Source organism: Nicotiana tabacum, chromosome 14, assembly GCF_000715075.1.
Source record: "Nicotiana tabacum cultivar K326 chromosome 14, ASM71507v2, whole genome shotgun sequence".
NCBI lineage: Eukaryota > Viridiplantae > Streptophyta > Magnoliopsida > Solanales > Solanaceae > Nicotiana > Nicotiana tabacum.
In genome coordinates, this window is record NC_134093.1 from 46630619 (window position 1) to 46655561 (window position 24943).

At 39.6% G+C, this 24943-nt stretch overlaps 1 protein-coding gene across 1 annotated transcript; it reads right to left on the reverse strand.

The window, feature by feature from the left end:
* Positions 1 to 455: 455 nt before the first annotated feature.
* Positions 456 to 5947, reverse strand: LOC107794012 (acireductone dioxygenase 2). Its single transcript, XM_016616463.2, has 7 exons — positions 5794 to 5947; positions 2442 to 2553; positions 1639 to 1733; positions 1408 to 1522; positions 1199 to 1323; positions 942 to 1012; positions 456 to 826 (listed from the first exon to the last, which is right to left on the reverse strand). The coding sequence occupies exons 1-7, from the start codon at positions 5809 to 5811 to the stop codon at positions 760 to 762; spliced, it is 603 nt and encodes a 200-aa protein (XP_016471949.1). The 5' UTR covers positions 5812 to 5947; the 3' UTR covers positions 456 to 759.
* Positions 5948 to 24943: the final 18996 nt, after the last annotated feature.

Genomic DNA, 24943 nt, shown 5'->3' on the forward strand with positions numbered 1-24943 from the left:
TCAGAAAAATAATACTATTACTATCTAACGATATCCAGTAATATTTTAATTGAGGTATCAGATGAATGTAGAAGAAGGGCAGATCCCAGGCCCCCACTTTTCCCAACACAAGCTACTCCAAAATCCAATGAAACAAAAAAGTGTTGGTGCTGTCTAAACTGTCTAGCAGCGTCCAGAGCTTCTACTATTTTTATTTCTGAAATACACTTTTGCCAATTTAAATGGGTAAGTTTATTGCTGTGAGAGGGAGAGGACAGAAATATTTTTCCATCCCCAAAAATTATTTATTGATAATAAAGACTTTGCCAAATCATACTCAAGGTCAATTAGTAAAGGTTTTATGCATAAATAGGATTAGGAGTAGCATGTACCTGTATCTTCTTGCAAGTTTACAGAGAGAGGATTCTGCAAAAGGAAAGAGGACTATGTTGGACGCAAAAGGAAAGAGGACTATGTTGGACACAGAACAAGTTCAAGAGTTCATGTCATTGCAATCCAACAACAAAAATGGCAGAGCTAATTACGCCCCGAAACAGGAAATATTGTACCACTCGACATGCACAAATGTTTAAATTCACAACATAGACTCCACTTGTATATAACTATTAAGTTCAATATCCCCATAGGAGATTTATTTAGTGCTCGAATTACAACATTCAACAAGCTGAGCCAGGCGCACACTTCAGGAACCACACAACCATCATATGGTAACATTTATTACAGCCTATAAGGATTTCAACTTCTTCGCCTCTAGTAAATTTAAGCAGCAGCATTAACTGCACGGCCAGCGCCTTCTGCTTGGATAAACGATTCAATATATTCTTTCCTGCATTATCAAAAAAAAATTCATTAGCTTCCACGCCCAAGACCGTTTCTGATTAACCAACTATAACAAGGACCAGATAGTAAAAATAGAGTATAGCAAGTGCCTAGAAACAGACCTTGCAGGGAGATGGTCATGTGGGCGATTGTATGGAGTCCAAATTGGGTCACCAACAAAGAGTCGCATTGCCTACACAAACCAAATATTATTACCAACACAATTGAAAACCGTTCCTCTGATCAAATATACCATGCAAGAAGTGCAATCAAGAGCAAGTGCCAAAAACGTGTCTTGACAGGGGAAGCAATAAAAGGAAAATGGAAATGCTCTTTTCATCATTAACCATGTATGTTAATGCATGCTCTTAAGAAGTACCTTAATGTAATTGTCTGAATCAAGTGTGAAGCGGTGATAAATTCCAGCAGGCAGAACAATCATTCCACCTTTCTTTACCCAGACACGAATCCAAGCATCATTCCGATCCCGGAGATCAAAATAACCTACATCCGGAAGTATATATTTAGAAAAAGCAGTATAGTGGGCAGCTGGACTTGCAAAGCCCAATCAATTTACTGCAATCATACCACTTCCTGCAACACAGTAACGGATCTCTTCGTCGGTGTGCAGGTGTTCTTCAAAAAAGTTCTTGATTTTCTCCTCGTAATTCGGTAGTTTCTCAGGGCAAACCTCACAGAAATCCTGAAGTAAATTGTGAACCCTTAATGCTTTGGCATTTCCCAAAACTTTAAAAGATAAGGACCACGATATATCAATTTAACAGATGAAAGGTCTCCATTTTGTAACTTTTAACATACCATGTAAGAATAGCCACGAGCTTCCCGAATTTTCTTCAACTCCTCGTCTGTCTCATAATTGTCAGCATCAAGTCTCCAGCTGAGCACTCCAAGCTCTGAAATATTCACACACGAATTATGAACGGAGTATGAAGGCAGGCCAAATCCAGCAATCAACTTGTAAGGAATACCTACACTATGCCCTAACGGCCTAGTTCAAGGTGCAAAGGTTAAGGGACTTGTGACTCAAGTCACAGGTTCGAGCCCTGCGGCATGCAAAGTAAGCCCTGTATTTAGGTAGAGGTTAGAGGGGGAGGACCCATTATGCCCGGGTTACAAAGGCTGTGGTTGGTCCTAAGGATTGGCCTCAAACGAATTTCTCGGTCATCAAAAAGACAAGGACTACCTACGCTAAGGGTCGGTTCACTTTTATTATTCTTTGTTCATCATATGATGAAGTACCCGATTGGAATTTTGGAAAAAAGATACAACTTCCTATCCACGTGGGATTCTCACCCACCAATCAGGCAATCACAACATAAAAAAGATTTTCACCTATTCAATTTCTAACGCCCAAAATACCAAGAGAGTTAATAAAAATTAGATTAGCAGTATTAACTGGAAAGTCACTTATCCACTTACAACAATTTACCAGGTAGAGATCCTAATCCAGAGAAGTCCAAAGACTTATCTGAAGGTATTGGAGGAAAAGTATAAACTGTCCCCAAAACCCACGCGATGTCTTTTTGAGAGGAAGGATGAAGAGGGTTTTTCTGTTCCTCACAGATAAATTAAATAGATATAAAACTTAGCCTGATCTTTACCAGCAAGTTTGTCAAGAGACACAAATTCCTTTGGCTCACGGTGATGGGGAAGCCTCTGGTCCTCATCGCTGTCATCCATGTACCATGCCTGTACGACGTCCTCTCGTGGATCCTGCAGGAATTGAAAAAACTAAGAGAGCTTGTAAATAATTCCCAGTTCCTTCTCCAACTCACTAATTTTATGGTAAAATATACTTTGTTTCAATCAGTGAAAATTCATTCAAAAACAGATCTAAGAGCATTCTCCCCTTTGCAGATTTAGGGGGCCAAGGAACTCCGATAAAGTACCCAAATATTCTGTTAACATGTTAAACTAAATGGCCTAAAGGTATAACCATGTGGTTAAGATAGTATATATATATATATATAAGGTATTGATAGTACTCAAGTTATGCTTAACATGATCCTTAAACCCAAACCAAAAAAAGGAGGCACGGAAAATAAAATCAGTGTAGCATATATCTCAACTCGTCTTTATTCTCCTTTTAAAATAAGCTTGCCCAAGTATGCCTGATTCATATTGTTTTTTCATTTGCTGTCTGTTGTAAAATGTATTATAAGTTCTTCATCCAGGCTAGAGGAGCTAACTTATTATAACAAACTCAGAACCAGAACCTGTTTCCTTTACTCTGGAAAGTAATTACCGTTTGTTCCCAGACTGTTACCTATTCAAGATCTCATTCAGAGTTCACATGAGACAGGCTTTCCAGCTCTTCAATGTTTCTCACCTTGGAAGACGCCTCAAAACTATAAGACTTGTATGCTTTTTGCAATAAAACCGAAAAATTCAAAACTTTTAGTGGAGCACATACAAATCAAATAAAACTGTAAGTAATTACTATAAGACAGTTGGTTAGAAGTTACTAATCATCATAATCATATTGCCAGGGCTTGTACCCTGCAAGACCGTTTGATTGTACTTTGAGTCTCTAGTTGGTATGAGACCTCACATTCATGTCGTTTGGTTGGGGGGGGGGGTGGCGTTTATTACAAAAATGTTATTCAACAGCTAATATGGAGCTTCTGTCGTCTACTGAAACTTTGTCCCCGTTGTGTTATGCCGTTTTTACTTTGTACCCATGTTTGTAATAAAGTCACATTGCACTCTACCTGATATGAAAAAAAATCAAGTTGCACTCTATTGTATGGCCAAATAAAAGACAATCACCATATTAGAAAACCATACTCTACCCTAGGCAATGACCAAATACATCAACTTGTAGGAAAATGCAACCATTATTAAGACCATGACGAGGCAATAATGGCCTGCCATCCCTCTTCAACCAATAAAATCCAAACCTCTCTTTGTCTTGTACGTATATCATTTTATTTGCACTTCTTGGCATGGTTTACTCGGATGGTTCACCTTTAAGCAAATCACTCTCCACCATAAAAGCTGTCTATACTGTTTAAAGCAGTTTGCAACTAACTCAAGCCATCCAGAAATATGTCCTGTTGTATTATGCCCAAGATACACTAAAGTACCTTCATGGACATTACAACTATTGCTATAAACCCCTAAATTTTGAAACACAACTCATATTTGAGACTAGTTTTCTTATTCCTCGCACCTTATTAAAAGATCTAGCTCGTTCATAAATTGATCAACTTTCTTTGAACGTCATATAATTTTGCTTTGTTGATCTTTTTCTATTCATCACAACTCCCTTTTTCATCTATAATGACTTCTATCTGGTACAATGAAATAGACAATAGGTTAGTTTTCAACTTTCCTACAGTCAACATTATTTATTTTTAGCAATCAAACCGAACGGTTTGGAATGGGGTAATCAGCAGTAGCGTGGCTAGGAATTTCTTCAAGGGTGTTCAAACTTTAAACAAGTCAATAAGATATGGCGCAGCTTCAGCTGACCGAGGACATGACCCTTGATAGGAAGGTATTGAGGTCGAGGATTAGGATAGTAGAGTAGGTAGTCTAGAGTGTTCATAACAGTAGTATTGGCACGCAGTCTCGCTTTCTGTTGGTAGTAAGTTTCTGTTGTTTCCTTTCATTGTTGATCACCTTACTATCTTGTTGTATTTATTCTGCTTTTATATGGTTTTTTGGTACTGTTCCTTCTTATCTATATTTTCATTAATGTGGTGCTTATGCTTTCCTGAGCCGAGGGTTTATTGGAAACAGCCTCCTTATCCTCACAAGGTAGGGGTAAGGTCTGCGTACACACTACCCTCCCCAGACCCTGCAGTGTGGGATAATACTGGGTATGTTGTTGTTGTTGTGAATGGTGTACCAAAATTTCTGTAGAGCTTAACTTTTAAACCATAAAATTTATTTAAGAAATAACTTTTAGTTACAAAACTACTTTTAAGATTAGTTATTTATTTCTACACAAATATAAGTTTAAGAGTTATTTTGTTAGAAAAACTTTTAGATTGCAAAAGAATCAAATAGACCACACGTGGTGGTCTCCATTTAGTTTTGGCAAACAAAATGGGCAAAACTTTGAACCCATGAACAACACGTCACTTTGAACACCCTGAGCCGTTGGACTGCCTCACTCAATTGTGTTAAGGGTGTGCAAACTATAATATATATCCTTAAAAAGTAGTATTTAACTTACATACGCAATATAATTTTTAGGCGAAGGATATGCGCTTGACCACCCTTGGCATAGAGTAGCTACGCCACTGGTAATCAGCTCTGCTCTATCGAACCCCCCCCCCCCAACCCTCCCAAGGGAAACATCGTCTAGGAGCACAATATGCATCCTAGCAAACTATTAGCTTTTTGCAGAATAAGAAATTGCAAGTCAGATAGCTTGAATGTCATAAAAGATTTCATAAAATGCAAAAACATTTTGACAGTTTTCTCACCCAAAAAGGTTGGTGTGTGTGTGTGTGTGTGTGGGGGGGGGGGGGGGGGTTATGTTGGGTGTATCAAACAACCTATAAAATCCAAACAAAACATAAAACTGATCAAACCCTTTACAGCAATCAAAATCAAGATCAAGATCAAGTAAGAAAGATAAAACAAATAAGAATCCCAGTTGCAAAATCCCTATCTTTATGTGTATGCACAAACAACGACGAATATTAGATGTATGCGTATCAAACAAGTTATCAACCAAACATATTTCTATAAGAAATTTCCCCAAGTAAAAACGAACTGGAACTTTCATAAAACATCATAAATAGCATCACAAGAACCCAAAAACATTTAAGAAAATTTAATTCAGAAACAGATCAAAAGATTTCCCAGGAAAAGGAATTACCAAACCATCATAAATAGCATCTAGAACACGAAAACACAAAAATTTAACAAAACTAATGGGCACAAAGAGAATGAAAATTAGAAAATAAAATTCAGAAGAAGAGATTATAATTAACATACCTTTTCGATGGAACCCATTTTTTGTTATTGCTTCTGAATTTCGGAGCGTTACGGAATCTTGAAATGTGAGAATTGCAGAGGAAAATTATAGAACCCTCCTTAAATCTGAGTCTCACGTTTTTCTCAAGTGTTTTATCTTATACCGGCACGTACTAATTTGTCAAAAGACTAAATTAACCTTTTTGTTTTCACGCTAAAAATCTGTGATCCGTCCAGGTTAAACGAATTCACTGTTTTGAGGTTAGTTGAAGTGAGGGTGTTTTTGTCATTTATGGGTGAAAATGGTAGGTGGGATGTGGGAAACGCATACTCGCCAATTTTACCAGTATCTTGTTCTTTTTTGACAAATTCACATAGACGTTCGATATCAAATATATACATATATATTTTTTTTCATCTGGTGTTTTAACCGAACACACATAAAAACTTAATCTTATGGAGTGTGTGCATCGAATTATATTAATTTATTATTAATTAAATAATAATAATAAAATAAAGTAGAAATAAAAATTAATTAACTAAAATTTAGTGATAAATATATTTGTAAAAACATATATTATATATTTATTAAACTAATATAAATACTTAATGGGATAAGTGTTTATCAAGAACACCCCTTGAATCAAAATTGCGTCGTGTATGAATCAAAACTGAAGTAGCTATTCTTCTTTATTTTAGTGATAAGATACTAAAGTCCGTTGTGTGCAGTTGATTAACCAATCGGTCAATCTATTAAAACACAAAAGCTGACTATCAAAACTGAGATAAATGAATTCACACAAAAAGTGGCAATAATAATACGGACCCGAGGTCTCCAAATTTTTGTGTTAGGCCTAAACTACTCAACCACCTCTTTGAGACCAACTACTAACCTCTTTGCCAAGTTATATGTGCTGCAATTTTTTACATTTTAATTACGTTTTAAGAAGCTACTAAAGTGGAGATGAGGCGAAAACTGTTTTGAACAATTGTAATAATTTTTCTTGCATATTCAGTAAATTTCCGTTTTCTCTCTCTTAAAGTTCCATATAATTTTACAAATATCACGCAAGTTAATTACTTGAAAATTTGTATTGCATTAGTGTGATCCAATGTTATCGAAATGCAAATCTCCACTTACATGAGATTATGTTATTATAGTTGTTCAACAATGAGTTCACTACTTCGTCACTTTTCATGCTTGTAGATTATGCAATTTGACGTTGACTTCAAATTTTCAAAAAATCAATTACTTAGAGACAGATAAGAAATATGAGACCAAAAAGTTCATTCATTACGTAACAGCCTAATAGATATACATGAATGTTATAGCATCGAACATAAATTCAATTGGTATTAATGTTGCATACTAAACCAAATAAGGAATTTATTTTAGTCGTATCAAAGTCTAATGCGTTTACCTTAAGCAATTTTCTCTACCATCATTTCCTTCGTTCTTTTTCTTTCATTTTTCCCCGACTAACCCCCCTTCATTGAATTTCATGATAGCCAATTTTGTTGTCAGTGTATAGGCTAAAAATTATCCTAATTATTTGTGGGCTGAGTCAATATTAAGAGACCCTTCGAAGACTGTCATGTGTCGCCAATATGTTCTCAACAAAGGACGAAGGCGAGGTCGAAGTAATCTGACGAAGGACGAAGACGACGTCGAGTTGATGCAATAGAGGAACGAGGACGAGCACTCCCTTTAAAAAGATAGTAACTACTAGTTTTAATGATAAGACTTTAAAGAGAATATTCCTGTAAATATTATTCCGATCTGTACTATTAGGGTTTTTGTGGCCCATATGCCCTTATAAATATAAAGATATATAGCTACAAAAGTGGATTGGACACACATTGTAAAAAATAATACATTGACATTCTTTGAAGATCCTTGCTTTATTACATACATATAAAATACATATTTTCTTCAAATCTGTATCTAACTTTTCTCCCACAATCCAAGGAGAATCCGAATATTCAAAGGCTCGTCAATCATTTATCATTATCAGGAGGAATATCACAGAATCTCACCCCTTTTTCGGTTACCTCACTTGCATTTATGTACATAAATGCCATCATATATCATTTAAGAGTATTTAATGCTATTTTCTTTGTTCTTGAGCCATTGAATACTATTTATTGTTACATATTTACTGCCGTTCAAAAGGAACTTATGACATTATACCATGAAATTAGTTAAACAATCTTTTGAATATTAATATTGGTTATGATTAATTATATTCTATTAAAAAATCTAATTATTTATACCTAAATCTAGACTTTGGGTCAAACAGTCAGTGCGAAAAAAAATAGAATTTCAATAGATCTTTTTTCTTTGATTTTCTTCTTTTGAGTAGGAATAACATATTAATATTGGCAGACACAGGTCTTTACTGAGACTCTATTCCTAACTAATGTCGGCCAAAATTATAATCATTAGACCACAACTCTAATCTTAAAATATCTTTCCTTTTCTTCTCCCTTCGCACACTCTCAATCTCCAGTATAATGGTCTACAAAATAAGAGAAAACAGGAGTTAGAGCCCGGAAATAGCACGAGGCAAAAGAAAAAGAACGAGGAACGAAGACACTTACCCTAGGGGCGAGTCCGGCAATGCTCTTCGACAGGGTGCCGTCGGTCAAAGTCTGAAGGGTCACCCGCTGGGCTTCAGAGCAGAGAGGACTGAGAGCGTTGACCACGTCCTCGGTATTTTTTAGCAGATTATGATCCCTAGGGATCGTAATAGCCCTTGAACCTCCTTCCGTCCTTATCTCGATCTGGTGATCCCTTCGTCAATCATCGTCAGATCATCAGGGTCCATGTCCGAACCCGACTCATCACCATCGTTGGCGATGCCTTTACCTTTATCCCCATTAGCAGGAGAAGCCTCCCATGCCGGCCTGGAGGAAGAAGCCTCTTCATGCCCCTTCGGCGCAGAGTCATCGCCAATTGCCTCCTCCATGACTCCCTCCTCCTCGGGGCACACAATCACGTCAGCATCAGTGACTTCTAGCTGAGTGGCCTCAGAAGTGGCCACGACATCGTTCCCGATGTGTATTATTGTCGTTTCCCGTATTAGGAGCTCACCCTCCAACATGTCGACGACCGAGGGAGTTCCTTCGACATCCATGGCCTTCCTCTTGCGGAGCCTTAGGTCCGTGTCATAATGAAGAACCTCCCCATCTTCATCAACGAGGGAAAGCAAGGAAGGGGCGGGCGCGGCGGCTGAAACAGGGGCAGAAGCAGAAGGCGTGGCAACTGTTCTCCTCCTGAACGAGGGCACAGGCGCCCTGGCCCCCCTAACAGAACCTAGAGAAGAACAAAAAGGAAGAGAAAAGTAAACACGACGAGCGTACACCAAAGTAATTATGGCATCGAATGGGATTACCTATCGAGGGTAGAGCCGGTTTGAACTTCTGAAAGAAGCTCGGCCAGTCGTGAATCCCCGCCGTACAGGGAAGGATCCGCCTAATCCAGTCGGCGAGATGTACCACCAACTGAAGAGGTCGATTAATGGCTGCAGAAAGAGAAGACTTATACGACCAGTCCAAAACAAACAGAGTTTTTAAAAAAGAGGAGAAATAACAACACGAATACTTACGTGTGGGGTTCCAGGCCTCAGGGAAGCCAGTAACATCAGACACCACGGCCTCGGTCCTGACGAATAAGTAGTCAAGCTAGAACTGTCAACTACCCTTGTCATCCATCTTTACCACCAAGCACTTTCCTTCATGATGGTGAAGATTCAGCATCGTTCCTCGATAAAAAATGGGGTGCGAAAAGATGCACCAAGTGACGTACAGTGATCTCGACTCTGGCTAGTTCCACGAACTTCGCCAACATCTTTATCACCTTGAAATCATGAGGGGTAAGTTACGCAGGACACACGTTGTAGTGGCGACAAAACTCTTCTACCAGCGGATGGAAGAGGAACGAGTAGCTGATGATGAACGGATAGGCGTAAAGAGCACAGTACCCAAGACGGTGTATTTGTATTTCATCATCACCAGCAGGAACTAACTTCATGTGGTCAGGAAGGCCAAACTTATTCTTAAGCTCAGTTAAGCGCTCAACCTTCATCGTGGATTGGAACTTTTCGGTAACCACTTTCGGTGGCTTGTGGAAGTCAGGTTTAGCATCGGGGTATCAAGGTATATCTCCACCACAGAGGGGAGGGCTTCCTCCTCAAAGGTGGCAGCAGTATCTTCCCCGCGAACGGGGAATACGATGGCCAAAGGGACAGAATAGTCCTCCATACTGGTATCAGGTGAAAGGTTCAACATAGTTATGGAGATTAAGAAGAAGACAGAGAGGGAAATCAGAAATACAACGAAATCTTATAAAACAGGAAAAGGAATTCCAAAAGAGAAATGAAGAGAGTGTAAAAGTTTAAATTTTGATAAGGCCATCCCTATTTATAGAGTATAAGGCACCAAAATTGAAACGGTTCATCATAATTGGCACTAGAATCGAAATGGTAGAGCCTATCAAAGGTCACGCGTGAATCGACACAATGCATGGGGAATCGGCATTATCATGACGCATGACGTCATGACGTCACCTTTTCTCTTGGACCAAATGGTTCCAACAAATTACCCGAGAAAGTCAGGGGTTTGAAACATATGGTCCGCAAAGAACCACGTCACCTGCTCGTCACAACATTCACAGCTGGTGGTATCTGTTCAGCGAACTCGACCACAGAGATGACCATGAATGCTATTATCCGCTCGTTGAACCTACCCACGAAGACGTTCTCAACAAGCGGAGGGACTAACTGTATAGGCTAAAAATTATCCTAATTATATGTGGGCCGAATCAATATTAAGATAGCCTTCGAAGGCTGCCACGTGTCGCCAATATGTTCTCAATAAAGGACAAAGGCGAGGTTGAAGTGATCTGACGAAGGACGAAGACGAGGTCGAGCTGATGCGGTAGAGGAACAAGGACGAGCACTCCCTTTAAAAAGATAGTAACGACTAGTTTTAATGATAAGACTTTAAGGAGAATATTCCTTCGAATATTCTTCCGATCTGTACTATTAGGTTTTTGTGGCCCATGTGCCCTTATAAATAGAAAGATATATAGATACAAAAGGGGATTGGGAACTCATAGCATAAAAATAATATATTGACATTCTCTGAAGATTCTTGCTTTATTACATACATATAAAAAATATATTTTCTCCAAATCTGTGTCTGACTTTTCTCCCACGATCCAAGGAGGATCCGAATATTTAAAGACTCATCAATCATTTATCATTTTCAGGAGGAATATCACAAAATCTCACCCCTTTTTCGGTTACCTCACTTGCATTTATTTACATAAATACCATCATATATCATTTACTACTATTTAATGCTATTTTCTTGGTTCTTCGGCCATTGAATACTATTTATTGTTACATATTTACTGCCATTCAAACGGAACTTGTGACATTCTACCCCGAAATCAGTTAAATAATATTTTGGATATTAATATTGGCTAAGATTAACTCTATTCTACTAAAAATCTAATGTTTATACCTAGATCTAGATTTTGGGTCAAACCATTTGGCGCCATCTGTGGGGATTTTCTCAGCCAATATTTTAGTTTATGGCTAACCCACACCTTTCTGCAGCACAACGAAACCAAATGGGAAAGGACCCTTCACGTTCTCGGGAGAGAGGATGCCACCAGCTATGAAAAAGCTCCTCGAAGCATGGCTAACTGATACCCTAGTAAGTTTGCTCAGCACATAAGCTGCATGCACGACTACAGAAACCACGAGAGTCCATGCAACACAGCGAGGGGACGAATAGGACGAACAAACAGACCCTCCGACTTCAGGTAAGACTCACAATGTTACTGACAATGCAGGTGACAGTGTCCTCGCCGCTGTGCTGAAAAGAATGGAAGAAATGGAAAATGAAATACAAGACGCTCAAAGACCAAATGAAAGAGCACCAGGAACAAGTAGACAAGGTACCTGCCGCCCTAAAATTGATGCCAAAAAGGGTCACCGGTAGATTTATACAACAGTCATATAGCGAGGAATCGGCTCCACATGCCATACCAAATACTTTCAAGATGCCCCCATATCTCTGAATATACAATGGGACGACTGGCCCCGAAGATCATGTGACTCACTACGTCACCGCTATGAAAGGAAACAACCTCACCAAGGAGCAAGTGTCCTCCATTTTGCTGAAAATATTTGGCGAAACCCTCACTGGAGGGGATTAACATGGTATTCATAATTACCAGCCCATTCCATAGAAACGTTCAAAGAGATGGCCGTTAATTTCGTGACGGCACATGCCAGGGCCAAGAAAGCCAAAATAAGAGCGAACGATATCTTTGCCATCAAATAATACCCAGGAGAGGGACTTCCTCGCCCAGTTCAACAGGGTAGGATGAACTTACCAAATGTTTCCGAAGTGATGGCCATCGCGGCCTTTCACAATGGTTTGAGCAAAGAGGATTGAAGAGTAACCAGAAAGTTGTTGAGTCAGTTAATGAAGTATCCACCAACCACTTGGGATGAAATTCATAATGCCAACTGTGCCGAGGTCAGAGCAGATGATGATGACCTCAATGGACCATCTCGATGACTCATATCGGTACAATCCGAGCCCAGGAAATAACGCAGAGATAACATGAGGAGAGATCACCCAGTCTCACATCCAAGCACTCCTCCGCCTTTTCGTTATAAAGATGGCCTGTCTAGGTCGAGATCAGGAACTCACATGAACGATAGAGATATGCCCCCTTATTATCTGCTCATAATTTTTGTGTTTCACCTACAGAGGTGGTCTATGCCCCTAAGAAGCTTGGAATAAAGGTGAAATGGCCGCCAAAGATGAGGTCTGATCCAAGCACCAAGAAATTCGACGCCCTCTGCGAATTCCACCTAGAACGTGGACACAAAACAGAAGATGGATCGCCATAGGGCTAGAGGTAGCGAACCTGCTACAGCAAGGGCACCTCAAAGAACTGCTCAGCGATAAAGGCAGGAGCACCTTAGCAAGGGGTCAAGAATGTCCAAGCCCGCCAAAGCCACCTTCACCAGCTCATACTATCAATATAATTATTGGTGGAAGAGACAACGACATCAAGTTCACCGCCACCCACAAGCTCAAAAAATCGATCACTCACGAACGATATGACAGACTCAAAGAAAATATCATCTTCGACGAGTCAGATGCCGACGGTTTATTTTTCCCTCACGATGATGCATTTGTCATTACTTTACGAAATTTAGATTCTGATGTTAAACAAATCATGGTAGATGACGAAAGTGGGGCATGCATCATCCACCCCCGAGTCCTCGCACAGATGAGACTCGAGGATAAGATAGTCCATGTTGCATCAAACTAATCAGTTTTAACAATGCAGTTGAATGGACTTCCGGAGAAATTACACTTCCCGCCGGTGGGATGACTCTAGAGACAACATTCCACATCATGGACCAGTCTACCGAGTACAACGCCATCATGGGCCGACCATGGATACACCCTATGAGAGCCATTCCCTCCGGCTTATACTAGGTGATCAAATTCCTAATACCTTGGGAAATATTCAGCATACGAGGGGAATATCGCACGTCTCGAGAATGCTACCATATCGCCATGGACAACACGATAACTCAACAAAAGAAAGATAAGGAAAAAGAAACATAGCAATCATCAAGGTCGAGGTCACCACAAGATGAAGCTAAGAAAGTCATTATGGACCCCGAAATGGTCGAAGTCGCAGAGTCAACCATAGAGGACCTCGACCCCGTTCAATTAGAGCATATCTACCTCAGTAAAAAAGACTAAATCGGCTGCAAACTCCGAGAACCAAGAAAATTTAGTCAATTCTTAATAACTAATGCATATTTGTTTGCCTTCAGCCATGCAGATATGTCGGGCATCCCCAAAGAGATTGTCACACACAAACTAAATGTCGACCCCTTCTATCCCCCGGTAAGGCAGGTCCGACGAAAGTTCAACCCCACCATCAATGATGTCATCCATGAGGAAGTGGAGAAGTTATTAGCGAACGACTCCATCATAGTGATGGTCAAAAAGAAAAATGAGAAATGAAGGATGTGTGTGGACTTCACAGACCTAAACAAAGCATGCCCGAAAGATTCATTCTCATTGTCGCATATCGACCAACTCATCGACGCAACAACATGGCACAAACTTTTAAGTTTTCTGGACGCATACTCGGGTAACAACCAGATACTCATGGAGGAAGAGGACCAGCAAAAAACCACGTTCATCACCCATAGGTTAACATATTATTATACGGTAATGTCGTTTGGATTGAAGAACGCAGGGTCTACCTATCAAAGGTTGGTCACAAAAATGTTCAAAGACCAACTCGGCAAAACTATGGAGGTATATATCAACGACATGCTAGTCAAATTCGTGAAGGCAGAGGATCATATCGATCACCTAAAGGAAGCTTTCGATATACTCAGACAATACTGGATGAAACTAAACCCCAAGAAATGCACATTTGGCGTAGCCTCGGGAAACTTTTTGGGCTTCTTAGTCTCGCAACAAGGAATTGAGGTCAACCCATATCAAATCAAGGCTATCGACGGGATACCTGAACAATTAACTACTAAGAAGAGTGTCCAAAGATTAACTGGTCGAATTGTCGCCTTATTTAGATTTATCTCTCGGTCGTCTGATAGATGTCATACATTTTTCGGCGTACTCAAAAAGGATAATGGCCTTGAGTGGACGCCCGAGTGCGTACAAGCACTGCAAGAACTGAAGGCGTATTTGTCATCACCACCTTTACTCTCAAAGCCCGATCCCGGGGAGCACCTCCTCGTCTACCTCACCGCCTTCGAAGTAGAAGTAAGTGTGGTCCTAGTTCAACGCCAAGATGAGGTACCCACACCTCGAGAAATTAGCACTGGCCCTGGTCGTAGGTTCACGTAAGCTTAGACCCTATTTCCAGTGCTACCCTATCTCGGTCGTCACCACCTTTCCTTTAAGAAGCATTTTACATAAACCAAAGTTGTCGGGGAGGTTGGCCAAATGGGCCATCGAGCTAAGTGAGCACGATATCACATATCAGACTCGAACAATAATAAAGTCGCAAGTGCTCGCCGACTTCGTCACAGACTCTAGCGCAAAAGTAATACCTGAGGCCGAGAAGGAAGCCGCTCAAGCTTCTCTTCACACACAAGACCTTTGGGTCATGTACACCGATGACACATACAATGCTTTCGGGTCCGGACTGGGACTTGACAAACGCAAAACACACACTTAAATTGTGCTCGCTAGTCAAAGATAGTATAGTATAATTATCGTCTCCACATGGATTGGATTTAAATAGTATTCTCGTAGTTCGTAGCTCGATTGCTATCCAGGAGGATCAACAATGGAGATTTATACAATTAAGAATTGAAACTAAATAAGAACCTAAACTATTGACTAATGACAATCTCAACAAAGGTAAGCAAAGAAGTTTTCAATGGGAGAAAATATGGGTTGATATGATAGGTGCAAGATAATTGTTCGGGATCTAACTCTAGATAATTCACTTCTAATGTTCAAGTGAGTCTCTCGAATTCACTTAATTATCGGTACAAATTCTTAGTAGAAACTCCTCTCTCGATTAAGTTTCAACCTCACAATATGAACCAAGTTAAGCTCGGTGAAGATATGCAAGAATTTGTAATGGATTTATCTTTAGGAGTACCTCTTTCGATTATCCTCCTAACTAGGTTTAATCAAGGATTCAACTAGCCTCTTTCGATTACTTAGAAGTATGAACTCAACCAGCAACATAGTGCAAATATATCATAAGTTATGCCTCTTTCGATTACAAGAACAAGTGAACATAGATGCAACAATTAAATCTTCCAAAAACGATTCAAATACATAAACATAGAGTTATAATCCATAAACAACCATCAATACACCAAATCCATCAAAACCCAAATGGTTCTACTCCATAGACATGGAGGAGTTCTTCACAAATGAAACAAAAATAGAGGAAAACATAAATACAATCCAAACCCAGATTTGAGTGAGGAAGGAAGGATGAAATTCTTGTGCTCTTGCTTCTCCTTCTTCTCCTAAGCTTCCCTAGGTCTAAGGTATGTCAAAAGTGTGTCAAAAATGATGTTTTGGGGTATTTAATCCACCCCCAAAACAAATCCCGAACGAAACTACCCTTTTCTTAGCGAAATAGGACTTTTCCCAGACAGGACATGTGCGTTCACGCACTTGAAGACCTGCTCGCGCACTTGGTCGCGCATTTTGCACATTGTTCTGCCCCAAGTGCGCGCCTAGGTGCGCGATCGCGCACTTGGTCGCGCACCTTGGTGGTAAGTTGGGAATTTAGGAAAACATAAAACATGAAAGTTGTAGCCCTTTTATATAGATTTCCAATGATATATTGTGGAGCCCAAACAGAGTTATGAGCAAAATTTTATGTGCATTTTACTGGATAATACGCAGTATGCCTGCTCGATTCTTCGTTTCATTCTTAAAGTGCATTATCATCCGTTGATCCCCGAACACGATTCCAACTTAACCCTTGGGCTTTTAATTAGACTTCAAAGCTCCAAAATAGCAGGAATTCATGCCACAACATCTACATAGCTCGGAATCACTCCTACAGGGCATAAAACACACAATAAGTGCAAAACACGCCTAATTAAAGCTCAACGTAAGTAAAGTGCAGCGAATTAGAGTGCAATAAGCGACTAAAATACGAGATTATAGCCTACCATCAGGACTCGTACTCGAGGTCCCTGCCGGTAAAGTAATTCGTCAGTCCATAAGATGCCCAGATATGACTAACAACAAGGCCGAGTATGAGGTCGTAATTGCAGGGTTGAGACTAGCATTCAAATAAAGGGCGAAGCGATTGAAACTCTGTTGTGATTCTCAGCTCTTAGTCAACCAAGTTTTAGGGACTTTCCGAATCAAAGAACAAAGGTTGCAAATATATCAAGCCGATATCTGTAAATTACTGCCTAATTTCGATAAATGCCAGCTTGACCAGATCCTACGCACTCAAAACATCGAAGCAGATGGCCTTGCCAAATTGGCCGCCGCCACCAAAAGCATAACAGTCGGAGACAAAAGCATAGTCCATCTCCTTAAATCGTCACTAGACCAAATCGAGGTAAAATCTCTAATTTTAACTTGGGACTGTTGTAATTGTATTGTTATGTATTTGCAGGATAGAATCCTCCCAAACGACAAAAAGGAAGCTAAAAAACTAAGAATGCAAGCAACTAGATACAGCCTCCTTCATAACGACTTATACAAGAGAGCGTATGGCGGTCTTTTGGAAAAGTGCTTAGGCCCAAACCAAACCCAACACGTTCTCGAGGAAGTCTATGAAGGCCATTGCGGTGCTCATTCCGGTGATCGACCACTCGTCAGGTGCCTCATACGGGCTGGGTACTACTGGCCCACCATGAAGAAAAATGCCTCAGAGTTCGTGAAGAAATGCGAGCAATGTCAGAAGTACGCCCCAATAATCCACCAAGCAGGCGAATACCTTCATTCTGTCACCTCTCCATGGCCATTTATTAAGTGGGGAATGGACATCGTGGGTACACTCCCGCCGGGACGAGGTAGTGTACGATTTCTTTTAAGTTTAACTGACTATTTCTCCAAATGGGTGGAAGTAGGGGCATTTTCCCAAATTTGCGAGCAAGAGGTAATCACTTTCATATGGAAAAACGTCATATGCCGATTCGTCCTACCTAAAGAGTTAAGCTACGACAACAGACCCCAGTTCACATGAAGAAGAACCACCGAGTTCTTCAAAAAATGGCATATCAAAAGAATACTTTCAACTCTTTATCATCCAGCTGGCAACGTACAAGCGGAATCCTCCAATAAGACAATACTAAACATCATGAGAAGAAACTTTAAGAGGCAAAGGGACTGTGGCCAGAAATACTCCCAGTAGTATTATGGGCGCACAGGACTACCCCAAAGACGAGCACATGAGAGACACCTTACTCCCTCTTTAACGGAACAGAAGTGGTCATACCAGTCGAAGTCGGAGGACCCAGCTTGAGGTACTCCAATGAAAGAGGAACCAACAATGATGAGAATAGGAGGCAAGTTCTCGACGAGGTCGAGGAGCGACGAGACATGGCGTACATAAGTATAGTCGCTCAAAAATAGCAAGCAGAACGCTATTACAACAAAAAGGTAAAGGTTTGATTACTCAAGGTCGGAGATTACGTACTCAAAGCCAAAACCCAAGCAAGCAGGGATCCACACGAAGACAAATTGGGAAGCACTGGGACGGACTGTACAAAATTGTAGGCAAAGTAGACAAAGGCTCGTTCCAATTGGAAACTATGGAAAGGAAGCTCTTACCAAACAATTGGAATATCATCGATCTCAATAACTTCAACTTCTAAGAAACAAGAAGTTCCCCGCAAGTCATACTCTTTTTTTCCTCACTTGAGTTTTGTCCTAATAGGGTTTTCTCAATGAAGGTTTTTAGCGAGGCGACGAGAAGGACACCTCGAGTTGGAACGAACGAGTGCAGACAGACTTTTCATTGCCCGACTCCTCAAAATTTTCCAAGTCGAACAATGAAGGGACTAGATATACTAGGACTGGGAAGTTTGACCAAGCCCGGACAACACCTATCGGCCCTCGGCCACAACTTAACTTAAAAGTACGCCCGACTAGCTTTAACAAACACCTATAGCAAAAACATACAAGTATAGAAACAAAATGCAGAAATGAAAAAGGTACATGTAAACCAAAAATTAACTTTGATATTCATATTCAGATGAAGAGTTTTTTACAAAAGCGCTCAAAGACACCAACAAAAAATACAATAAGTTAAAGCAAACACTAATGGCCATCACTATCCTGGCCTCCGACATCCTCTCCATCCTCGTTGTGAAGGTAAGAGGAATCATACCAAGCACCATCTGCGAGCCGGTCTATGCCCCTTTCCTCATCCTCCTCGGAACCAGGCTGAGGTGTGACAGGATCGTAGTCGTAGGCGAGCCGAGCCTCACGAGATTTAACTTGAGCATCCTCGAGGGTCGTCTAAAAAATAGAGCCCGCCTTATGAAAATCGCGGATCACGTCCAGCCGGGATTTAGCATGGATCCACTCCTCGTACAACTCTCGAGGTATGTTGGGATACTCAGAAGCATTAGACATCGAGGTCCTCGCAAGAAATTGGGCCTTCTCGGCTTCAAGAGCAAAAACTCGGTCATGCGGCTCGGAGTTCTTCTTATCCAACTCCCCAATCCTCTCCTCGAGTATAACCTCCTTAGCCTCCGCAGTCGATTGGATATTGTCTCGTTCAGAACGGAGAGTTCTGTTTGCCAACTCGAGGATATCCACCTTCCTCCGTACATCCAGTTGAGAGAACTCCGCCTGTTCAAGCATCCCTTAATTCTCAGCAACCTCCCCTATAGAGCCTCCCCTTGGAGTCGGCACTCGTCTAACTGACTCTGCAGCTGAACCACCTAATTCTGGAGGTCCATGCATTGGGCCTCCATACCCTTGCTCAGCTCGAGCTCATCTTCCTTCCTCTTCAGCGTCCCCTCAAGGATGCTGAAGCTATCCACAAATGCCATCAACTCCTCATCATTCTTTTTTAGCTCTTCCCTTACGGCCGACACGTCGCCCTCCTTGCAGAGTCGTCTTCGAGCATCCCGATACTTATCACGAAACTCCTGGTATTTGCCCTTCAACTTCTGATAAATATCTTTCCTTTTCATCTCCCTTCTCACACTCTCAATCTCCAGTATAATGGTCTACAAAATAAGAGAAAATAGGAGTTAGAGCCTAGAAATAGCACGAGGCAAAAGAAAAAGAACGAGGAAGAAGACACTTACCCTGAGGGCGAGACCGGCAATGCTCTTCAATAGGGTGCCATCGATCAAAGGCTAAAGGGTCACTCGCTCGGCTTCAAAGCAGAGAGGACCGAGAGCGTTGACCACGTCCTCGCTATTTTTTAGTTGATCATGATCCCTTGGGATCGTGATAGTCCTTGAAGCTCCGTCCGTCCTTATCTCGATCTGGGTGGTCCCTTCGTCAATCATCGTCAGATCATTAGGGTCCATGTCCGAACCCGACTCATCACCATCGTCGGTGATGCCTTTACCTTTATCCCCATTAGCAGGAGAAGCCTCCCATACCGGCCTGGAGGAAGAAGCCTCTTCATGCCCCTTCGGCGTAGAGTCATCGCCAATTGCCTCCTCCACAACTCCCTCCTCCTCGGGGCACACAATCACGTCAGAATCAGTGACTTCTGGCTGGGTGGCCTTAGAAGTGGCCACAATATTTTCCACAATGTGTATTGCTACCGTTTCCAGTACCATGAGCTCGCCCTCCAACATGTCGACAGTTGAGGGAGTTTCTTCTATGTCCACGACCTTCCTCTTATGGGGCCTCAGGTTCGTGTCACAATTAGGAACCTCCTCATATTCATCAAGTAGGGTAAGCAAGGAATGGGCGGGCGCGGCGGCTGAAATAGGGGCAGAAGCAAAAGGCGTGGCAACTGTTCTCCTCCTGAACGAGGGCATATACGCCCTGTCCCTTCTCGTGCCCCCCTAACGGAACCTAGAGAAGAACAAAATGGGAGAGAAAAGTAAACACGACGAGTGTACACCAATGTAATTACGGCATCAACTGGAAGAATGGGATTACCTATCGAGGGGAGAGCCGGTTTGAACTTCTAAAAGAATCTCGGCTAGTAGCGAATCCTCCTCGTACAGGGAAGGATCCGCCTAATCCAGTTGGCGAGATATACCACCAACTAAAGAGGCCGATTAGTGGCTGCAGAAAGAGAAAAGTTATTCTACCAATCCAAAACAAACAAAGTTTTAAAGAAAAAAGGAGAAACAACAACACGAATACTTACGCGTGGGGTTCTAGGCCTCAGGGAAGCCAGTAACGCCAGAAACCACGATCTCGGTCCTGACGAAGATGTAGTCGATATAGAACTATCAACTACCCTTGTCATCCATCTTCACCACCAAGCACTTTCATCCACGATGGCGAAGTTTCAGCATCATTCCTCGATAAAAATGTGGTGCGAAAAGACGCACCAAGTGACGTACAATGATCTCGACTCCAGCTAGTTCGACGAACTTCCCCAAGATTTTATCACCTTGAAAACATAAGGGGCGATTTGCGTAGGACACACGTTGTAGTGGCGACAAAACTCTTCTACCAGCGAAGGGAAGGGGAAAGAGTGGTCGATGGTGAACGGATAGGCATAGAGAGCACAGTACCCAGGACGGTGGATCTGTATCTCATCCTCACTAGTAGGAACTAATTCCATGTAGTCAGGAAGGACAAACTTATTCTTAAGCTCAGTTAAGCGCTCAACCGTCATCGTGGATTGGAACTTTTTTGTCACCACTTCTGGTGGCTTGTGGGAGTCGGGTTTAGCATCGGGGTATCGAGGTATGATCTCCACCATAGAGGGGAGGGCTTCCTCCTCAACGACGTCAGCAGTATCTTCCCCATGAACGAGGAATACGATGGCCAAAGGGACAGAATAGTCCTCCATACTGGTATCAGGTGAAAGGTTCGACATAGTTATGGAGATTAAGAAGAAGACAAAGAGGGAAATCGGAAATGAAGCAAAATCTTATAAAGCAGGAGAAGGAATTCCAAAAGAGAAATGAAAAGAGTATAAAAGATTGAATCTCGATAAGGCCATCCCTATTTATAGAGTTTATGGCACCAAAATCGAAATGGTTCATCATAATTGGCACTAGAATCGAAACGGCAGAGCCTATCAAAGGTCAGACGTGAATCGACGCAATGCATCGGGAATCGGCATCATCATGATGCATGAAGTCATGACGTCATCTCTTCTCTTGGACCAAATGGTTCCAACAAATTACCCGGGAAAGTTAGGGGTTTGAAACATATGGTCCGCAAAGAATTACATCACTTGCTCGTCACAACACTCACGGCCGATGTTATCTGTTCACCGAACTCGACCACAGAGACGACCATGAATGGTATTATCCGCTCATTGAACCCGCCCACGAAGACGACCTCAACAAGCAGAGGGACTAACTGCACAGGCTAAATATTATCCTAATTATATGTGGGCCGAGTCAATATTAAGAGAGCCTTCGAAGGCTGTCATGTGTCGCCAATATGTTCTCAACAAAGGACGAAGGCGAGGTCGAAGTAATCTGACGAAGGACGAAGACGACGTCGAGTTGATGCAATAGAGGAACGAGGACGAGCACTCCCTTTAAAAAGATAGTAACTACTAGTTTTAATGATAAGACTTTAAAGAGAATATTCCTGTAAATATTATTCCGATCTGTACTATTAGGGTTTTTGTGGCCCATATGCCCTTATAAATATAAAGATATATAGCTACAAAAGTGGATTGGACACTCATAGTAAAAAATAATATATTTATATTCTCTGAAGATTTTTGCTTTATTACATACATATAAAATACATCTTTCCTCCAAGTTTGTGTCTAACTTTTCTCCCACGATCCAAGGAGAAATCGAATATTCAAAGGCTCATCAATCATTTATCATTGTCAGGAAGAATATCACAAAATCTCACCCCTTTTTCGGTTACTTCACTTGCATCTATTTACATAAATGCCATCATATATCATTTACTACTATTTAATGCTATTTTCTTTGTTCTTGGGCCATTGAATACTATTTATTGTTACATATTTACTGCCATTCAAACGGAACTTGTGATATTCTACCACGAAGTCAGTTAAATAATTTTTTGGATATTAATATTGGCTAAGATTAACTCTATTCTATTAAAAAATTTAATTGTTTATACCTAAAATCTAGATTTTGGGTCAAACAGTAGTGCAGGGAAAAATAGAATTTCAATAGATCTTTTTTCTTTGATTTTCTTTTGAGTAGGAATAACCTATTAATAGTGACAGACGCAGGTCTTTACTGAGACTCTATGCCTAACTAATGTCAGCCAAAATTATAATCATTAGACCACAACTCTAATCTTAAAATTCAAATGACTTAGATAGCCAAAACTTCTCATTTGTAGAAAGACAATAGGGAAAATACATAAAATTCCCCTCCGAAGTTGGCCACTTTAGCACGTTGCGACCTTTAACTATTGAGGAGTCCTATTACCCTATTTGAAAAGTACTAGTCTTAGGGTACGTGCTTTGCGCGTGTATCTATATCATTGAATATATAATTTAAAAATGAATATAAATATTATTAACTAATAGCTTGACTTATAAAATTAAAATTAAAGAAAAATGCAAGTTCTTGAAAATGATGACTCGTGATCCCATTTTGTTAGCTCAATAAAGGAAAGAATCTTGCCAATTGAAATTCTCATATACCTTATTGTGATTTTTAAGAATTTCTATGGGAGTATCTTACGAAAATTATTGTTATTTCTATAGTCTAATACTGAAAACATACAAATAACATAAAATACTTTTATTAACGAAGATAACTCAAATAATTTGAAAAATTGAATGTTTTGGTCTTTAGAAACGATGAGGTTGGTTTTATAGCTCATAGAAGAAATTAATAAGTGACAATATAAAATCTAAAAATAACTGATCTTGAGTTACTATTTTACAACTATTAACTTAATATATAGAAACTGTAAAAGTTGCCATTTTTGGAATAATGCAAATAATAATAATAATAATTTATGACAACTTATTTAGAATATATTTTGTCTTTCACTATTTCATCCTTATTATTTTAAGTTTGTATTTTTACTAATTTGATTCTTAATTCTAATTTTAACTAATTTTGTTCATTTTGTTCAATGCTAATACTCTTTTTATGGAGATAAATTTATGTATCCTAAGATTTTTATTAACTTGAAAACTAATTTACTTATATGATGAATTAAAAAAATAATTAAATTGAATTCTTTCGATAATTAGTAATTCAAAGATTTAATTATTTGTTTTTAACATTGTTTTTTATTCATTCAAGTTCTTCATATATTAGCTCATTCATAGTTTTAAATATTTAATTGTAGTTATTAATTTTATCCAATAAAAGTTTTGCATTGTTGAAGAGTAAAAAATTAATCTAATATTGCACTTTTAGATTTTTGAGTTGATAGATCTTTTATATTATTAAATATCTTTTTAGTAATTTATCTTTTTATTGATGAGTGTACTTTTCAAATATTATACAAAAACAATATCTAGAAAGCTAGAATTTAATTGTAATTAGAATTTCAAAAGTAGGTATAACGTGTATTCTCATTGAATAACATGAGAAATTAGAAAATAAAATCCACTCAAATTCATTTACTTTTCTAGTGTTATACCGTTGGCTTTGATTAGGTTTTCATGCTTAGTCCTAATGAAACATACATAAAATAATGTTCTAAAATATAATCTATAATTATAAATTTGCTTAAACTTCTTTTGCACTAATTGTAATTAAAGAATATTAATTGTTTGAGCTTTTTTTTTCTTACTTTGGTAAAAATAAATATAGATAGAAAAAAATATTTGAAAGTGCTTTGAATATTTTTATACTAAAATTAGGACATAAAAATGATACTTTTCATTGGCCAACAACAATCTACTACCTATTCTAAGCCGTAAATTTTCTTTTTCTAAAAAAAGGAAATGTTTTGTTTAGATTTTTTCATGCTTATAGCATACGTTAGGCCTCATCACATAGAAGTTTAAACAAGGAATATTTAATATATATACAATTTTAGTTTAATTAAATAAATACTCTTACATATTAGAAAAATAATTAAATGATTATTCCTAAATATTAGGAAACTAATCTAATGACTATTTTGTCCCATGTGAACTATATTTTAAAAGGGTAAAAATACGAACACTATTTTGCTAAGGGCCTTCGTGCTTTTAATATAGTATAGATTAAGAGCCCATTTGGATTAGCTGATTTGAAGTAGCTGATCTATAGTGTCACGACCCGGAATTCCTACCTTCGGGACCGTGATGACACATAACATTTTACTTGCTAGGCAAGCCAACAATAGAGATTATTAAGCCAAATTCTTATACATTTCAATTTAAACAGTAAATAAGCTATAACAAGGTAAAAAGAAAAAAAAGCGCGGAAATCCATAACAACTTTAATGCTTATACACAGCTACCCAGAAACTGGCATCACAATCCACGAACTACTAAGATTTAACTACAAGTAAGGTGTCTGAAGGAAGCTACAAGTAAGGTGTC